Source organism: Amblyomma americanum, chromosome 2 (assembly GCF_052857255.1).
Source record: "Amblyomma americanum isolate KBUSLIRL-KWMA chromosome 2, ASM5285725v1, whole genome shotgun sequence".
In the NCBI taxonomy this organism is placed as follows: Eukaryota; Metazoa; Arthropoda; class Arachnida; order Ixodida; family Ixodidae; genus Amblyomma; species Amblyomma americanum.
The window spans coordinates 72,294,642-72,314,834 of NC_135498.1; the positions used below are offsets into that span (position 1 = coordinate 72,294,642).

The 20,193-nt window shown below is 44.3% G+C and overlaps 2 protein-coding genes across 2 annotated transcripts; both read left to right on the plus strand.

Moving 5' to 3' along the window:
• Nucleotides 1-3,192: 3,192 nt before the first annotated feature.
• LOC144121413 (uncharacterized) lies at nucleotides 3,193-5,483 on the plus strand. The gene is made up of 3 exons (XM_077654606.1): nucleotides 3,193-3,231; nucleotides 3,902-4,160; nucleotides 5,363-5,483. Coding segments are annotated over exons 1-3 (264 nt in total). The 5' UTR covers nucleotides 3,193-3,228; the 3' UTR covers nucleotides 5,365-5,483.
• A 12,431-nt stretch (nucleotides 5,484-17,914) lies between these two features.
• Nucleotides 17,915-19,959, plus strand: LOC144121392 (uncharacterized). Its single transcript, XM_077654588.1, has 3 exons — nucleotides 17,915-17,930; nucleotides 18,498-18,586; nucleotides 19,153-19,959. Exons 2-3 carry the CDS (start codon nucleotides 18,584-18,586, stop codon nucleotides 19,942-19,944), a joined length of 795 nt encoding a protein of 264 aa, XP_077510714.1. The 5' UTR covers nucleotides 17,915-17,930; nucleotides 18,498-18,583; the 3' UTR covers nucleotides 19,945-19,959.
• Nucleotides 19,960-20,193: the final 234 nt, after the last annotated feature.

The following is a 20,193-nucleotide window of genomic DNA, read 5'->3' on the forward strand; positions in this document are numbered from 1 at the left end:
AGTGCATAGATGAAAAGAGCTGAATGATCTTGTAGTAAACTTCCCTAGTTTATAGTGGATACAAGGTTTTTGCCCCAGTGACCCTTACTTTTATGCAACTATGAACAATTATAAATTGTTTTCTGCTTAAGTAACACCGAGAATAAAAAGACCAGACACCAGTATACAATTGCATTAAGCTGCTCATATCTTCAACAGCACAGTTAATGAATACGTGAAAGGCAGAAAGACGAAGCCGATGGTCAAAACAAGAAACGTATAAGTATGTTTTTTTTTATTCGGACATAACTGCAGTTCCAAAAAAAAGACAACCACATCGGGAAGAAAACACTTAAGACACGAACAAACGCTGCCTCACAACTGTTTTATTTCACCAATGCATACGAAATATCAATGCACCGCTACGCATGCACACAGAATACAGAACGAAACAAAGAAGGAAAGACACGTGACAACAGCAACCTAGAACATTTCACATCCTGTGATACATGTTATCTTTTGGCAGAGAAATGAGCAGTGTTTGTCCGTATTTTGAGTGTTTTCTTCCCTATGTGGTTCTCTGTTTTCGCACTCCAGCCATGTCCAAGCTATGCAACCAGCTTGCCCAAAAGCTCGTTTTACTAAATTGCTTTTTAGAAATAACAGGAATAGCCCAATAGCTAAACAAAGGACGTCGCATGTAATAATATATGAACTGATGTGCAGGCTTCTGAGCAGAGACATAGACGCAATTATAAACAATTCTTTCACATTCCTCTCGGTACATATTCGTTCATATGCACTAATGCATACAGACATAAAACGCTAATTCCGTAAGTTGTGGTCGCAATTTTATCAAATGGAAATATATGGTATGGCAAAGCGACGCCTCTAATTTGTGAAGAAAGTCTTTTTAATTTCTCTGCAATTATTGAATACGCATTATTAATTTGTCCTAACTAGCCACATCAACAGGAAAGCATTCATGGAAAGTGTTTCCTATCAAACTGACAGACAGAACAGGCTTCCCTCTTTAAGGTTTATAATATTTTCCAATACACGAAAAATTTTTTTTAGTCTCTTGCATAGCAAATCTGGCTTTGATCAGCAATATTTTGGAGCCGCAACCAATGTAACAATTCAATATTTGCGGGGTGTACTGCTTCTCTTTGACAATGTAAACCATCAACTGTAGCGGAAATGTTTCTTTCACCTTAAAACAGTTCTTCAATATGAACGACTGCTTTTGAGAAACCAGTGATTTACAGCTGTCTACGACGCTAATAAACAATGCGATCACAAGGTGGCGTCCGTGCTAGATATTACTGCAAATGGATTCCGCCGTAAATGTATTAGGTTGAGAAAAAGAAGTAATTATGAAGTAAAGTGTGCTCGACTGAAAAAATTTGACGTACTAGTAGCTGATGGCGCGTTCTCCACTCAATGGAAAGAACCATAATCCTCCTATTAAACTCCCCGAACGAAAGTAGTTCACAAAAACATATACTCTTAGAGTGCTGGCTCAAGTAGATTATAGCAATATGAGCAGCACCTACAGTCTTATAAGCAGTACGAGCAGACAGACCGATTAATTTACGTTTTCGGCACAGCAGTGGGGAATTTACATGCAGTACCTCCTTCCTTTCTGATAGCTTTTCACATATGCACGCTGCTTCCTTTCCTGCATGCATAATAATAATCTTTATTTATTAATGTTAGTTTTTCTCACAAAACATTGCTGTGGGCCGCAACCTATCACGTGACCACCACCTGCACTTGCCTTCGTGTGGGCGCGCGCTCACTGATGATCAAGTGACTCCCACTTCACGCAGGGCGTTCGTCGCACATCCTGTAATCTTCGTAAGACTACGAACAGCTTCAAAACGCCTCTCGGATGCTCTGTACGCGTTTGCGTAGGAGTCATAAGCAGCCAGAATGAAGCGCGTAGCACCAGCCGGAGCACGGACGACGCCTGGACAATACCATGAAAAAATACATTAAGGGATTAAAGGGCCATGATTTCATGGCCCTTTAAGGGGCATGGCTAGGTGGCGCCTAATATCAGCGCAGCTCTTATAAACTTACGGGATGAATATCACTATATGCATTAATACAAAGGCTATTTTAAATTCGGTGGCCGCAATCACCCGCATCCGCTGCGCGTTACAAGAGATTACTGTGCGTCCTTAATGTTCAGCGAGTTTTTGTCTTTTTTTTTGCGATTCTGGCAACTCATTCTCGAATGCACAGTTTCGCACAGCATTGTATGTTCCGTTACTACATTTCGGGCACATTTTCTCCAATGCGCACTCTGGGTGGATGCATGTTTTATTCAGTCGTTTTGGGACGTTAAACCCCCATCAATCAAAGTAAGCATGTTTCATTCGCACAAAACAAAAAAAAATGGAAGACTAGCATGAATCTACAGACTTACAACGTGCCTTCATATTCGCACACGCACAGTAGACGAGATTCTGCTAGAACATCACTGAGTGTTTTGTTCGGCGTGATTTGTGTCTGTTTTCACTGGGTACCAACCAAGCTGCAAAATAGTCTTTCTTTCGGAGATTTCTCGTCTAGAGGTAAGAAGGCGTCATAACCTCATCAAATAAATGGCGTTCCTAATACGCGGAAGGAATGATGCCGTTTTTACTCGGGATGCTAGCCAAGCACATGAAGATTGCAGCATGTTCGTCATGACGCTGCCTACTTGCATAAAGGCGGCGAACACTTCATTACTCATGAAAAAAACATGAAATAGGAGACATGCCGCGCAGATGTAAAAATTGCAGGTACTGGGGCCAGGAAAGGCTTGGGAAGTGCCTGGACCGAAACTGATTCAAACCAGAAGCTATTCCCTGGGAAACCAGTTTGGGACCACCGAGCTCTTCGGAGATTCGCTATGTAATATTTTCTTGCAGTCTACTCGAGAGCTACCCTCTCCCTTGCGGGTTGATCACCTTTGGCTTTTCAAGGTCACAGGCCGGTTACCCGGGCCCATGCAGAGCGTTATCTTCCCGCACGTGTTCACTGCTTCGCTTCGGTGCACTGACCACGATTCTCGCGACATCTAAAGACAGGCAAAACAGCAGCAAACCTGTAAGGAAGGGTTCACCGTACACCACCCCTCCCATAACCTCCTCCCCGAAAATCCGGTGCGGAACCGACCACGAAGTGCATATATAAGGGGTTCGGAGCTCACACTTAGGAGACTTGATTGTTGCAAGTTTTGAGAGCCATCTGCCAACCATGGTAAGTAAACTTTCTGCGAGTCGGTACTATGCGCCTAAAAATTAGCTTTCGTAGTACAAGCTGAAATCATTTATTTGAAATCGTTAATTTGAGATAATCGAGTCATACAGTTGTAGTCATGCGTTACATGGACTACATTTCAAACTGCCTTGAAAAAAAATGCCGCAGCGAAATAGCGTCACACGTGAATACCGGAAGTGAACATTCAATGTGCCCTTCACGAAGAATGACGTGTTTTCAATTGAAAAAACACTGTAGAAAATTATTTTACGTATTGACTGTGGTATCTGAACACAGGCACTTGGAACTTTTGCACGCTTTTCTTTAATGTCAAGATTTAGTATCAAACAAAAAAATGGTTACTGAGTTATTGAAACCCGCCCCTGTTGAGCATCGTGTGATAAGAGCTTGATTTCAGTGTAAGAAACAAATGTTCCACACATTCTTTTTTTTCGTAAAATAAATGTTACAGCCATTTTCTTGTCACAGCTCTTATGCACAATGTGGAAGCACGAAAACAAGGGTTCCCTTGCCGCAGCTAATCGTTTTTGCGTTTAGCGGGGCACGAGAAACGAAACATCTAGCGGTCTAGCATAGGAATGACGATGGACGGTTTGGCGGAGCGTCACTGGCGAAATGAAACACTTACACTTATCACTGGTGCTTTCAGATCCGTGCGTGCGTCCTCCTTGCTCTCGCCGCTTGTGCGAGCGCCGGCTACGCCGGATACCCCTACAGCTACACCCTTGGCACTCCGGGAGTAACTACCTACGGAGCTCCGCTAACCACTTTTGGACACGTTGCTAGTGTCCCGACTTACGGCTACTACGGATACGGTTACCCAGGTTACGGATTCGGACCTTATGGCCTCAGCTACGGATATGGATACGGCCTCGGCGGCCTCGGCTACCCTGTCATTGGCAAGAAGTGTAAGTAATGAAGGCAACTGGTCGGTCAAACGGGGCTTAAGTTGAGGCTTCTTCAACCGAGCGATCAGGGAAGATAAGGTATAACACAAGTGCCCGGCAAGTAAGCGGCGGTATGATTTAATTTTTATAATAATTGCATAACCATTCAGGCCCCATGCGGGGGACAGGTGAAAGCTGAGAGAAAATTATTAACGTCAGAGATGTGACAAAGAAAAATATTTGCAAATAATCTATCGTAATTCGCGTAGGTTCAGCTAACTGTAAAAGTATAGAAGCACTGCGGTAAATGAATCTTGATTTCCTCATCCTTACTGCAATGAATGCTTGACGTAAGTATTCTGCGATTTGCCGCTGATCACTTGTCTGTGCTGTGTAATTAGTCCCGGTTTTGGCGACTTTTTCAGTACTATGAAAATGTACATAATACAGCAGAGCACATACGAACTAAACACCTGCAGCGCATAATCGTTCGTCTGCATTGAATAATGAATAATGTTTTGTAAGCCTGTTTAATGATCAACGTTACGTTCTTGAATACTTAATGCCGAGCGTTTTTTTATATTTTATAACTTAAAACCCTCTTACGCCATGTATTACCCAGTGCCTCCTTTGGCCGTGCTAGCCCCTTCCATCATTTTGCAACAAAATCGTGTCCTTTGCCCGGCAAGGACTTATGTGCAATCTCGAAACTTTCATTAATTCTGGCTGATACGGTGCTTTCAGATTTCGCTCTATGCCGGTAGTACAAAGGAGGAAGCCCGCAACCACAATAGGCATATCTAAAAGTTGTATATGTTTGTCTGTTAGCCCCTATATTTAATAAGAACTGCATATGCGAGCTAAGAAGATTATTGAACAGGAATATCTTTTAGTAACAGAAAATATTTCTCAGTTATCCTTTTTATCCATGAGCGAAGTAAGCACAAAAACCAGGGAGTTAATCTTGCAATGCTTTTCGCTGCTCGCCAAATATTTGGAGGAATTTAATCGACTTCTTTGTACAGTTTCATATCTGTGTGCACTAACTGCGAAATCACCTAGATATTAATTGGATGGCACTTTTTTATCGCAGCAATCGCCGTTAAATAAGTTACAAACGACAAGAAAAGTACTCATATATGTTGCAAACTGCTAAACACGCTATACTTTCTATAGCTGCAAATGAGCCAACTGCCATATCCTTTTCTCGTTCGTCCATGCAGAATTCTCCGTTATACACGGCCAGCATCACTGAAGCACACATCCCACCGAAGGAAAGACGCCCACTTTGACCATCACGACCAATTCGCGATACAACGCATAATAAAGTTCACTTCAAGCTGCAATTATGCTTTGGACTGCTTTATTTCAAATATTCACGCATGCTTACCCCAATTTCAAAGATATCTGCATTCGGACGCCATTCAGCGAAAGGAATGCAATTGCTTGGAGTGACAAGAAGGTTGCTTAAAGTGCTGTGTTCGATTGTGCTCAGCACGAAAATAATCCATTAGCGCTACAGGAATACGCAATGTAAAGTTGAAATCATTCATATTTTATGCACACAATGCCCTTGAGGGCAACCTTTTGCGAAAATCTCCCTATTTGAGCTTGATTGTTCCTATACAAGCACGAAACAAAAACAAATATCTCTCCTTTTGCACAGGCCAAACAGACACGTAGACCAATGTTTCCTGATGTCTCAGCCGATCAGCTAAAAGTAACCCAAAATTTTTAAAAACCATGCAGTGTCCTCAACGAGTCGAACATAACATAGTGCTTCTCAATATCGCGAAGCCTTCCCTGCAGTATTTTTTCTCCAATGTTAAATAATGAAGGACTAATTAGCTGGCTTCTTTATTATTCACTTCTTTATTAAGTGTCAACTAAGAAAATATTTGGTCGTCATGAAAAACACTCGGCTGAAACTTTTGCACCAAGGTGCCATTTTCAAAGCCCGTTTGAGGAGGTTCAAAAAGAGCCCCCGCAATACAGGCGCCATCACGTGAGAGCTGCTCGCGCCTATCTTTATCCCAGCGCACACGTAAAGCCCAGTCGCACACAGCGCTCCGGCGAAACCGTGATCATGTTAAAGGAGGTCCGTTTTAGGACGCTGAACACCACTGTCACGTGGTAGCTGCGCACGGCTTACCTAAATCCCCACAATCATCATCATCAGTCGAACTTTGTCCACTACCGTACAAAGGCCTCTCCCATGTCCTTCCAATTAAGCCTAACTTCTACTACCTGCGGCCACCTTAACCGCACAAATGTCGTGCTCTCGTCAACCCAGCTGACTCTATAACTCACCTTACTACACGGGCCGTCTCTTGTAATCTACTCGATTATCGGTTATCTTAGTGCTACATGCCCTAACCATCTCCATTTCTTCTTTGTTTCAATTAGGATAGAAGTAACTGGCTTTTGTTATCTCAATGATTCTATCTCCCTTTTGCAGCTTAACGTTACAGCTATCATGTCGCTGTACTTAGCTGGCGGCGTTGTCCTTATTTTAAGTTCAACCCTTTTAATCACCGTCATCGTATCTGCCCCACAGATTACTACAGGAAAGACACAGATGTTATGTACTGTCACCTTTGAAGGACGCTGGTAAACTGCCATTCATTACCCGAGACGCGCATAGTTGCCAGTTTTGGCTACTTTGCTCTTAGTGGGCGGCCTTTGATACGACTTAGCTACAAAATTTTAACTTGGATTGTTGGCAACACTTTAGCCACTTTAGAACTTTTCTAAAGACAAAAAAGCGGTTTGATTCCTCTGTTTTAACCAATGCCTAAGTACATTTTTAAAAGAATACTGAAGAAAGCTTAAATGGACGCCATTACATACTTTTAGGAGCCCTGTTGTCGAAAAGTCATTTGTAATCAAGGTCTAGCGTTGAAATAGTACATTCCCGTGCGTCCATTTAATATTCGCCGGGCTTCTGCCAAGCATCGCTACCAAATATTCCCTCCGCTGTGTAGTGCTACTATGCAAATTCCCGTAGTACCAGCAATTATACACCTTCCACCAGCAGCCTACTAAATGTACCTCAGCAAAGTAAGGAAATGACTTCTTACTTAGTAGATATGCTTTAGTTGCTCAGTAGGAAACAAGCTAAAGCCACGTTGTCATCGGCGGCACATGCCAGAACGGTAGATTACGGATGTGGTTGAAGATTTTCTCTCCACATGGTTACTTTTGCAACTGTTTTGCAACACTTGATAAGTCAAAAGTTTTCAAAGCGTTAAAAGAAAACAAAGGTTATCCTAAAGAGCTAGAAAGTTTCAGGGGAGCCATAACCACCTCATTAAAAGCAAACCCAGTATCGTGAGCAAGCGATTCCCTTCATTTTTTTTTTTTTTGCAGGAAGATGACTGACGCCGACCAAGTTAAGTTTCGGGACCAGATCGGTCCCTTCTTCATGGTGTGACTATGGGTGAGGCGCAGCTTGGCTTTTTAAGCCCTCGTGTCGAAGACCTCCGGTCAGTGGCCGCAAACCATGAATATAAGAAGAGGGAAGTATCCCCAGGGAGCGATTAACATTCTCCCGTGTCTGTTGGATGAGCCACGACTCGAGTAGAAGCCTCTTGCGCGGGTTAGTCTCGGTTTCCTGTACAGTAGTGCAGTCAAAGTCAATTCGCTGGCCGCATGCGTCGCAGTGTTCGGCCACAGCGCTGCGTTGACAGTTCATTTGTCGGACGCCCGCCTCGTGTTGCCTCATTCTTTCCGCGAAGTTCCACACCCGGGACTGAGCCGAGCGGAGGCGGTGCTGTTTAGACAACTACAAACTGGTTCTTTACCAACCCCGGTGTTAATGACTCATCTATACCCAAACTTATATGAAAGTGATGTGTGTCGCGTGTGCCAGCGGGAGAGGGCAACTCCGACGCACATCCTATGGGACTGCACAAAATTCCCCGACGAGGCTTCTAAAAGCATAACGATTCCGCCGCGACTCGCGGCTGCGGCGGAATGCTCTGACCGTGACGTGCAAACCTGGGCCGTCCAGCAGGTCTCGGCGGCTCTTGAGCGACAAAGGCCTCGGATCCTCCGCTGAGTTGCCGCCTGGGCCCCCGTCACAGCGCCATTAGGTCATGATGCAATTAGGCCATGACGTAAATAAAGTTGTTCCTCCTCCTCCTCCTCCTCCTCGTTTCTCCTACGTACGAGGCCAGGCAGACCGAGCAAGGGATTTTGTACACTGCGCCTTGGGCCCTTTCTTTAGGGTGATGGTCTATCGGACAGGGGAGAAGGTGTCCGATGGTGGTAGCCGGTTTGTGCGTTGTTAGCACCCCTTCTTTACCGAGAATGCGAGCCAGCGTCTCGCTCACGCCTGTTACGTATGGGATGCAAACGCGTTTTCGCTTCTGGCGCGTGCTTGGGCAAAGAATGCACCTGTTTTTGTTTTTCTTTTTTGTTTTTGGCTTATGCGTCGGATGAATATTAGCACCTCATGTAGAACCTCTGTAATTTAAATGGTCTGACTGGCCCGGGATACCCAGAAACCCAGTGTTTCTGCCAGGGGCGGATTTATCGGGGTGCAGAGGAGGCCGTTGCTCCTTTTACACCCCCCTCCCCAATCCCCAAAAAGAGAAGGAGTTTTGTATAGGAAAATAACGATGACCCTATTTTCGCGGCGAAAAATTGTCAAGAAATACATGGCTTAAATGAGACCGCCAATCCAAGAAGGATCAATAAATCCGCCTGCCATCTGCTCTCACGACGGCAATATTAACCCTTCTTGTTAGTTTTCAAGTATCTTCCGAGATGCTTCGTGTGTTTCAGACTTCTGTCTCTTGCTCTACATTTATTTTTTTCAGTTGAGAAGTTATTCATGTTTAGCAGTAAGCTATCCGTTAGCTTTGCATCGTACAAGACTAATAAATTTCTGGCGACGTTTTTTCTTTTTTTTACGTTTTTGCGGCTTTGCCTCTTTTTACACCTCGGGTGGAGGCTGGCTGTCTTTGGGCTACTTTTACAATTTTTTTTCCCTGTTTCAGAATAGGGTCAGGCAAACTTGCCTGAGCGTGCCTTCCAAATGCACAGAGCCCTATTCCTATTTTCTTACTTATTTGTCTCGAGGCTCGGATGTACTTACCCTAAGTAGATGTGTTTTCTAAGGACTTGCAATCCTTCGCTACCTATCGGTAACTGTGGTGTCTTTCCAAGATTACTGAGCATTACTTTGAAATTATTTTTATTTTTCATCCCAACGTAATGCTTTTCCTGCCTGGGTCCTCAATCCTGCGACGAAATTCGGCCCAAGGCAATTTAACCCTTCGACTGCACAAAAAAAACGAGTGCGGGAAAATCAATACAAAAATATCTTTCGTGTATTATGGCCTCTAAAACATGAAGAAAAAAACACAGCGAATAATGCATTTGGTATCAAAAAGGAAGAGAGAAGGATATGAGTTGGGACACATGTGTCCGTATGTACCTCAATGGAGGGAACTGTTCCAAGTATACCCTCTACTTCTTCGCTCTGCGATATTCCAGAAAAGGGTTCTTTGCCGTTGCAAAGCCCCGGTGTACTCTATAAACTGTGCAACTAGTGACGTTTCGGTTTTCAACCGCCCACTTTGCGCAATTCGCGTAGCGCTTGCGAGAGTCACCTTGGCCCATTTAGTGTGCCGGTGCTACGTGCTGCGTCACAGTCACGACGCATAACCACGTGCGTACAATACTTCTCATACCTAGTTACCGACTATAAAAACAGCCGTTAAGAAAACGCTCTGCTGTGTGTCGAGGTTCCATCGGGGTGAGAGGAGACGCATTAGCACTTTGAGTTTTCAACTTATGGTAGCAAATTTGGATGTTGTTCATTCCTATGTCGAGAAGAGGAAGATGTCGAAGTTTACTGCTAAAAACGCTTCCATTTCTCATATACTTGCAATTTCTTTCCTACTTCGGAATAAACAGCTTCAGTTACACGCCGTTTTTCTGCCTACCGTCTACAAGCTTCTGCCTGCTTCTGAGCTGCCGTCAAAGCCCTATCACAATATGATTATGTTCTGCAGAACTTTAAAAGAGCTTTGCTGTTATGAAGAACAGCTCAAAAATGTTTCTTGAAAGGAAACTTCGAAGTTACGAAAGTTTGCGTTTGGGTGATTTTTTTTTAAATAATATTAAATAACTCTACTGAAATTTCGAATGAATGGAAGTAAGAGTATCGCTTGCATTTCCCAAGAGCGAAAAGATTTATCTTTGTTTTATATTCTCTCTATCTGTATTCAGAAGTATTACTTACATACCGAAGTATTGTAGGTGCGGAAGAACTTTTAAACAATAAATTTAAAACATCAATTCAGACCGCACCACATATTTTTCCGCAGTGTAACGAACCTCAACAAGTGTCAACATTATTTGACTCAGCAGTCGTGCCGGGCGTAATTTGCATGTCTTGGAGGCTATGTAAAAGCGCAGCAAGGAATGGCAGATAGTAAGGTGGGAAGATGCGATTAAAAAGTTTGCAGGCATAAAGTGGCTGCAACTGACACAGGACAGAGTTAGAGATATATGAGAGAGGCCTTTTTCCTGCAGCGGGCGTGGTCAGGTTGAGGATGGTGATGGCGTCTGCTTACAAAGCATTGGACCAAAAAGCCGTCAAGGACTTCAAGGAGAGCGCTTAGAACGGCTTATGTTCTGTGAAGACGAAAGAATTAGTGCGTCATAGTGAGCGTTCGACATCGACGCAAGTTTTGCACTAATAAATGAAACGAAGACGCACCTACAAATGCTGATTCCAGAAACGCTGAATCCACAAAGTTTCGAGTGAAACACTCGGACACTTGGTTCCGACACCTGTCACGAATCAGCCTCAAACTGGCCTGAGAACTATCACTCCGGGCCTCACAAGATCGGACACCCAAACCCACGCAGGAATCCTTGCCGGCTGTACTCGCATACCACCAAATCACTTCTTACAAAACAGCCGCTTCACCCTCCCACTATCACCCTCCCACGCACGCCCAACAAATATGGACAAAAGCATTTCTGAATAGAAAACAGTTTATGAATGCAATTTTTTCATATATTGCACGATTTCACTATAACAATCAACACACCCGCAGATCTCCAGTCGACAAGCTCGCATTTTTTTCCCTGTTAACGTCTTTGCGATCGTCAAAAGCAATCTCCACTGGTTTTCTATGAAAGTCTTAAATGTTCCATGCGGGCGATGAGAAACTTTAAAGAAAGATGTTGATACACATCAGCAGAATGGACCATTATATTGAATATTTCCATAACAGTACCTTACAAGTACGGAAAGCTGGACAAGTTGGTTACTACTATCCATGGTAAAAAAGCGCGGAAAAACTCGAGGATGGAACACTCGTGTCGTCGTGTTTGCTCCGTCATCGTGTTTTTCCGCGCTATTTTACCATGGATAGTACCTTACAATTTTCCAATATTCATAATTTTTGTTCAAAAATGTTGGTCACGTGTATTCAAAATACATCGCAAAATGGCGGCAAATGCAAACAGCTACATCTCACCCTACGTCCTCCAGCTCTGCTGCTCTCGTCCCACTCTGCTACCAAAGCGAATTCTCCCAACCTATTGCATTACCCCTCATTCCCAACTCATCGCCTTCCTCATGGGAGGCCGCTCTGGGAGTTGCTCAACTAGCTGACCAAACATGGCGAGCGACTAGAGCTCTCCGTGCAGACTGGGCCCGTGGACTGTTGAACACGTAAGAGCCTTTCCTTAGGAGCTTCCTTTTTTCTTTAAAATAAAGTTGTTACCATCAACAAGGCTGCGATAACATAATCGAGTTTTGGGCTGGTGAAAGTGTTTCATGCAGTTAATTTCACGTGTTAACATCTCAGTTTCCTACAGGATGATGAGCAATATTTTTTTTATTGGCTTGACCGACCACAAAGTTTAATAAACGCTGGAGTAAACAACATACACTGATTTTGCGCAAGAACTGAGACGGAGCTTTCTCACTTGTTGCCGAAAGCAGGACCGAGTTTTCATTCCTTGAATCTATACGTAGCGCTCGTTACACCAGTCAGAAACAGCATTAAGGATCTGATTCAAAGCAAACTCGATCATCGAGTGAAGGACTGGATTTGAATAATACGCGCACATTGGAGAGCAGTGTTATACTGACGGATGTGATCTAGATCGCCGCAGCGATATCAGTTATATATCTTCGAATCAAAATTTGGAGGCAAGCACTTAAGCGTCACCTTAAGGGTATGAAGCGATAGCGTTAATGAGTTAAGGCCCATATATCTGCAATTGGTCTTTCTCCAGTTTACGTTGATATATCTCTGACAGTCTTGATACCACTCCTTGCGCAATGGTGCAGCAGTTAATGGACACGACACTGCCTTGTAATGGCAGGCGCTTCCACCAGCCGGTCTTGTGCAACCCAAGTTGCTTTTCCCGAGCTACCGCTCGCGAACAATCATTAAATTAACTGCCGCCTGCCAGGGCGGTTAGTTTTCTTACAATTCTGTGGGTACGTTGTGATGACCCCACAATATCAGGTGACCGAGCTCGCTTCTTTGGGCGTGACTCCCTGTGCCATCCCACGCCTTCCTATTTATCGCCGACAATGCCGACAACCGCAACACGATGCTTGGCTTTCTGCATAACGGGGCATTTAACGCTATCGCGAGAAAACAGGAGAAAGAACGCTCTCATGGGAAACCAAGAGACAATGCCCAGAACTCCTCACAAAGAGCCATTCACGCAGGGAAACTTCTCTCCGTTAGAAAAGAAGGCACAAATATAGTTAACCATCGGAATGGGAAAGTCTGTTTTGAAGTTGTAGGTGGTGTATTGGTTTAAAGGTTCGAAACTGCCCACGCGCTATGATGACAGCCGTGGTGGACGGCTCTAGATTATTTTTACCACCTAGAATTGCATTGTGCTTGTGTGTGTTATGCCTTTTTTCCCTTCTCTCTTCCTCCTTTTAGTCCCCAAATCCCTCTTCCACAGTGCAGGGTAGCCAACCGGAACACCTTTCTGGTTATCATCCCTGCCTTTCCCTCCTCCTCTTTATCTATCTCTATCTATCTCTATCTAGAATTATTCAACTTGCGTTGACATCGAACAGCACACGGGTCTTATTAGTTCGACATCATTATACGTCATAAAATTGCGCATTGGTCCAGTGAGATCAAGTGACCTGGTGACATCCACACAACGTTCCCATAGTGTCAGGTGGCAACCACCAATCTTGACAGGCTCCATTTAAATTAATTAAATTCAATTTAAATGCTAACTGCCCACCATGGCATTTCGCATTATGTGATTTCGCGCCCTGCGTTAGTCCAGAATGTCGCTGATTGGTCTCGAGGGCGATTACGTCAAAACTTCACGTGGATAGGGTGCGAAAGGTCAAAACTGTAAAAAAGGGAGAGCATGCAACCGGGCAAGAGCGATACAAGCAGGTTGGAACGGGTTTTCGGCGGATTTACTGGGCGTGTGATTATGTGCGCGCAAATAAAAATGCGTTCACAGTGACAGTATTAAGGCGAAGGCCTTCAATGGCTCACACTCGCTGTGCCCGTCTGCCCGTGACACTCTTCAACTCAATAAGCAAAAAATCATTTCGCACGATGGGACTCTAATCACCATTCTTCCGCAGCGCAGCTGAGCGTGCTAACGACTACGCTACTTCCTGCCAACGTATATGTAGTTCCCCTTGTCTAGGACGCGGGAGAGTGTTTGCAGAAAGGCTTCGAATAAGATGGATGCTTTCCAAACACCCTCCAGTATCTCCAGCATTTAAGATTCACAAACAATTGTGTACTTAATTAACATCTTAGCCACACATCAGTGACACAAGCAGCAACACCACGCTAAAGTCTTTCGCCTAACCGCACTTTAGGTCAACAACGTGTCCCCTAAAATTTTTTGTGGGTGATGAAAGAACTCATGCATATAATAAACATGCATGGCTGTTCTATTCCACTCTAAAGGTTACTTAAACCGTCCTAGTAATTATTCTATTTCGCCTCCGTCGAAATGTGGCCGCCGTGAATGAAATTCGATTCCGCGCTCTTGGGATCAGCAGCCCAGCGCGAAAGTTATGCCCTGGTTGCGGCTGCCAATGCTTTTAAGTTTTAGTATTAACTGCATTTCGTAAACACGGTCAAAAGCTCTACTGAAAGAAAGGAATAATAAGTCTATTCGCTTTCCCATACCAAGTGAAGATCCGCTTTCCTCCAATCTAAGGTTAAATCTGAAGATAAATTTAAGGCTTCCTCTTTAAAGTTAAGTAGCATAAGAAAAATACCTTCGTATCTCATGAAATTGGGTGAGTGCTGGTGGAGTGAATCATCTAACTTGATGTCGCAGCATGCTGAGGGGGAAACGCTGTTTCAGTATTTAATAAAGCGTTTGGTTAAACAATCGTGCCATGGGAAATGCAGTTTTGGGGATATCGCCAATGTTTCCTTCTCAGTTGCACAAAGATATCACGGAAGATTTCAGGTCTACTTGTTTTAAAAAACATAACAGTGACTGAATGAGGTAGTTAAGCTGATTTAGATTAGCTGATTAGCTGAAATTTAACGCATAATAGGTGATTTTAATATGACCGAAACGCTCAGCGCGTTTAAAGCTCTGATAGAACTGAACATCTCGCATCATCTGTCTTTTTTTTTTCCTTTTTTTCCAGCGAGATAAGTGAGACTGTTATTGCGTCATTTTTTTTCCTCAAAACCTATTTTCATTTCTTTTCTTTTTTCATTTTTCCCTTACAAGGTTACGAAGATGAAACTGAACTGGTTGCGCCAATAAATTTATTGAAGATTTTCAATCGACCGACACGTTATCAGTCAAAATTGCTTAGGGTGTCCAACACATATTTGTCCTTATCTCGCGATTAATTCTTCAAAACACTTATAGACGCCTCCACATGGCGTGCGCCACTGGGCCAGCAGAGCTAGGCGTAAAACTTTTTGGGACGTTAGTTACTTGGTGTAATAATTTCTCGACAGATCAGTTGCTTCTCTCTGTCGTTCTTGTTCGTAGAATGGTCGATTCCCAATAGAAACAAGACAGGTTATAGACATTGCGGCATTTGCAACAGTAGAATTAAATGTTATACATTTTTTATATAATTTTAACGTCAGAGTGGTCGCTAGGCCGGTGCTCATGTTCTAAGCGCACCTGCCAAATGCACTCCACCTCGCTTTTATCCTTCTGGTTCTTTCACTTAACATTTATATCTGCGTTATATACAACTCACCACAGCAATGCTAACGATAACATTTTCATACTCTCGGTAATTTCGAAAAACTATCAACAGATATCGATGGTCAATTTAACTAAAGTTTTACACCACTACATTATGCACTGCTGGTGCGTCAACTTGGCATCACCGCATAATTGGTAATAACAAGAAAGCGGGCAGGCGAGGATGTTTATAAGTGGTCATGAACAAATTATCGTGCATTTTGCGTATTTTCTTCAGAGAAGAGAAAGGAATGATTTATAATTATGCTAAAGTAAAAACACACTATATGTAGTGCTTTTTCTTAATCAGAAAAGCTTTCGAATTTTAACATTTCTCTTCTCTACGGTGTTCTAACACTTGTTATCTTAATTTTATGAAAATAGCTATCCTCTTTAGTTCTCGCAAATGGTAACCATATTATTTGTATGTATTTCTAAGCCATGCCTGGCTCGTAACTCATTTTTGTGCATCGCCTGATGTATGTTAGCTGCGCTAGTAACTGTAACTGGTGCAGTGCGCCAACGATAATCTGTGAAACAAAAACAAAGAAAGCAAGGAAAACGTTGAGTCAGATTACGGGGAGGCCTGCGAGTTCAGGAAATGAAATAACAGGCGCATGCAATCAAGACACAGACAAACAGCATGAAGGACTAACCTTTGAACGCATGTTCGTCACAGAATAAATGCAATAAAAATTAGGGAACGAACTTATAGCCAGCATATATAACGTCGATAAAAATCTCCTTTAGACTGTCGGAGTTAACAGGGGCGAGGAGTTTACCTGAACGCGGAGTTGTCCTGAAGTTGACCTTCTTTTGACGGATGGTCGCCTTGAGCGAGACAGATATAACGAAGTGAACCCTGCGTTACTCCTGAAAGCTGCTATCTGCAGGCGAGCGAAGAAGAACGCTTCTATTTCTTGTTTCCACTCAAACTTTTGTTTTGCGGTTATCTATTACCTCAACATAATGCATCACAGCCGGTTTGATTGAAGTACTATTTGCTGCGAACTTTGTTGGAGCTCTCCTGCCTGAAATTACGGAGTTTGTTTTTAATTGTTTTTAAATTGCAACCACCAGGCGTAGTGAAGGAGCACCCTTGGCTTTCTTTACTTGCATGCCATGCACGGCCTGAGACTCGACTGTGGTGCCGCCATTGAATTTGAGCAAGAGTGCAAAAACGCACGTGTACAAATATTTTTGTGGAAGTTGTGGAAATTACTACGAAGCCTTACACAACGGCGTGCCCCACAGTCGCTCCCACAGCTTTCGCAGGTGAAAGTAAAAATTAGAGAATTTGCTGGCGCTCATCAACTGGTCATAGTATACATGGCTTATAAATGTAAAAGTGTTGTTTACATAAGCTTGCACTCTGTGTAGCGATAAGACGTTCAGCATGTTTCTGGCTTGTGTACAACATTTTTATGCTGAATTTCCTAATGTACACACGCAGGTGGCAAAAAAAGATGCATGTATGAAAGAGATGGGTCCAACAAACAGCACAATTTCATTGATTTTCGCAGTCTTCCAATAGGTTGCGTACCAAAGCGACGACCAGATATTGCCGCGTAGGTATATGCTTCTGCATTGTTTTAAAATAACATATTATTGTGTCTATGGTTCATACATCTCCTCAATTTTTGTGTACCTTTGCACACTGCGGTTGCCGGGCACCATGACGAAGTTATGCAGCTCTCAGTCCAACTACTGGCAATGCTTCTCACGCTGAAAAACACCTCTCCAGCAATGGCTAAGGCCAGTTATACTATAGAACCGCGCTGTGTTAGTAAATGCGACAATAATGTTTTCCGTTTAAATTGGCCGTTGACCGTTAAATAATTAATGCTTAGAATACTAAAGTTTTCTCCAAACTTCAGATTCTTGCTCCTCCTATAATGACTGAGTGCTTAGTTCCAGGTCTAAGTTAACGAACGTCCATGAAAAATAATCGTACGTAAGTCAGCGAGAAAGAGTGGACACATAAGGATGAGGCGATGTGCAGAGTACCTTGCCCGAGGCAAAAAAAATTATTTTAGTGTTCCGCCCTTTATTGCGGAAAACTTGTTGGGGAGCACAACTACTTCGTAGTCGATCAATGAGCGTTTCAATATATTCGCGCAGGCGCTGTCGGAGCTCGACGCATTTGACGCCTTGGTATTGATAACGCTTACCACATTTACCGCTTTAACGGGCAATAGTAAAGATAGCGTATCTTCTAGGTGCAGGCATTGCTAACCTCCGCTTTGCCCTTACATCTCCTTGCATGCAAGGGCCGTTCCTGACCTTCTCGACTACGTCTCCAACAGCCGCTCGAATAGGTTCCCTGCACTGATATCTGAGCGGGCTTCATTTGCGATGCAGCCGTTTAAATTGTAAGACCCTGCATCGGTAGCCTAAGAACTGAACGAGATGAATACGTGAAGCGCCAACTGGCATCAGCTGCCAGAAGAGGCAAGATTAAAGGTGGGAGAGGCGACAATAAAGTTGGATGGCTCCGGCCGGAAAAGACTCATACGCTATAAAAGGCACGTATGCATCCTGATCACTCATAGCCGATAATGGATGCGAACCGTTTCTCCGTCTCAAGTAAGGAATACGCTCCGACCGAGCTCATCCCTGGAGCTCGGCCGACCACACGATACGTGACGGTTTTTTCTCATTTCCTTCTTTTCGCCGCCACACGTCTTTGCGCGTCTCGCGAGGCCCAATACACTGAAAAAAAGCAATTCAGCAATAGGAGGGCCGCTATTATATGGTGAGATTCGTGCTACATTTAAATTCTGTCAGGGAACCAGCACGAGAACCAGTTTTTGGTGCCCTTTAGCAAAACTCAGGTGTTCCCCGACAACTGATATCCACATATATTCTGTGCGAAGCTGAGAAGCGTGGTTGTGCCTAAAAGACGCCTTCTCGCTTCATAAGCAAAGATAACACTTGTTGATAGGCTGTGCCAAGGTCAGAGCGTCAGTTCTTGTCTCTGCTCTTAGCTGTACAGTGCTACTTTATCCCTTGCCGTTATCAGCCTGATACAAGTGAGGCTCAGGTTGTGACGAAACAGCTTGGCTTGCACACGTAGCAGCGTACGCATCTTCGTGAATAACAATTTTTCAGCCTTATTTTGCATTTTTCCGTGCTCTCAACGTGGCCAAACAGTAGCGCCATCACCGCCGAGTTTCCTATAAAATGGCGCAGCAACTGCAAAGGAGTCAGCAGTTGTACCGTCAGCAGCTGAAGGAACCATGGTGAGAACGACTTAAGCTCCTTTTCTTTCCTGTATTTTTCTATGAATACTAGGAGGTAGACCTTGTCAATGTAGTTTCCGAACCGTCACTACTTGAGCTGCAAAACTAAAAGCTCGTTCGCATGTAAGGAGGAAGAAGCTTTTACTTGCAGAAATATTCCTCTAAAAATAAAGACACTGACAGTGCATTATGTCTACGCATCAAGCGCGGGAGCGATCTTTAACGTTAGTTGTATATAAATAAAAGTGAGGCAAAAAAGAAGTAACTTCTAGATCCGTTCTAGCAATAACAAAGCAGCTTGTATCCTAATGTGATGGTAATGCTGAAAGCTACTTGTACTGCTCCCTTCCATTTTTCGAATTTGTAGCAACTCCATATAAATTTTGAAAGGCATGTTGGACAGGCTTCTCAGAGCACTGCTAGGGACATAAAAACGCTTTGCTTATGGTTTTAAGGCTGGCCGATATCAGAGAAATGGTTATGACTTTTAAACTTCCGAAAATACAGAGCTATAATTTTACTGGTCCTGCGTGCATGCACGTTAGCCACTGCTCCTTTCATTACAGATCCGTGCTTGCATTGTCCTGGCTCTGGCCACCAGCGCCTTCGCTGGCTACGTTGGTAGCTACGGCGGCTACGGCCTTGGCTACGGTCTCGGCTACGGCTATGGTCTCGGCTACGGCTACGGTCACGGCCTTGGCTATGGCCTGTCCACCTACGGTCTCGGCCACGGTCTTGGCTTCGGCTACTCCGGTCTCGGCCTTGGCTACAGCTACGCTCCAGCTGCCAGCTACGCCGTTGCTGCCCCAGCTGTTCACCGCACCGTCGCCACCTACCACGCTGCCCCAGCCGTGACCGCCGTTCACGCCGCCCCAGCCGTCGCCACCGTTGCCCACGCTGCTCCAGTCGCCACTTACGCCGCTGCTCCAGCTGTGGCCACCGTTGCCCACGCTGCCCCAGTTGCCACCTACGCTGCTGTTCACCACGCCCCAGCTGTGGCTACCGTTGCCCACGCTGCCCCAGTTGCCACCTACGCTGCTGTTCACCACGCCCCAGCTGTGGCCACCGTTGCCCACGCTGTCCCCGCCCTCGCCTCCTACCACGCCGCCCCAGTCTATGGCTACGGTATTGGCACCCTCGGCTACGGTGTTGGCCACTACGGCTACGGCCACGGTCTTCTCGGCTACGGCCTTAACTACGGCTACGGTCTCGGCAGCCCACTCAGCTACGCCACCCTCCTCCGCAAGAAGAAGTGTGAGTACATGTCTCGGCTTCTTTTGTTTTACGAGAACAAAGAGGAGCATAAGCGGGGCTCCTCACAAGGTTGCTGTAATATCGGGTTTGAAGTGGTCATTTAGGGTTTTTGTTATGACAGCATTTTTTTCCTGCCTTAGGTGACCCCTATCTGCATTCCTTTTTTCTCTGAGACTGGGATTATCTTGTATGGCCTAAGCCTCTTCTTTGAGAGACATATTTCTTCCAGAAAATTTTTCCACGCTGTCAAAGCAAATGAGCACATGAATACATTTATGGAGCCTAATTTATGGCTCTTCATTAATGCATGTGCTCGCAGCGTGCTCAGCATTAGAAACCACGCTCACTCCTTT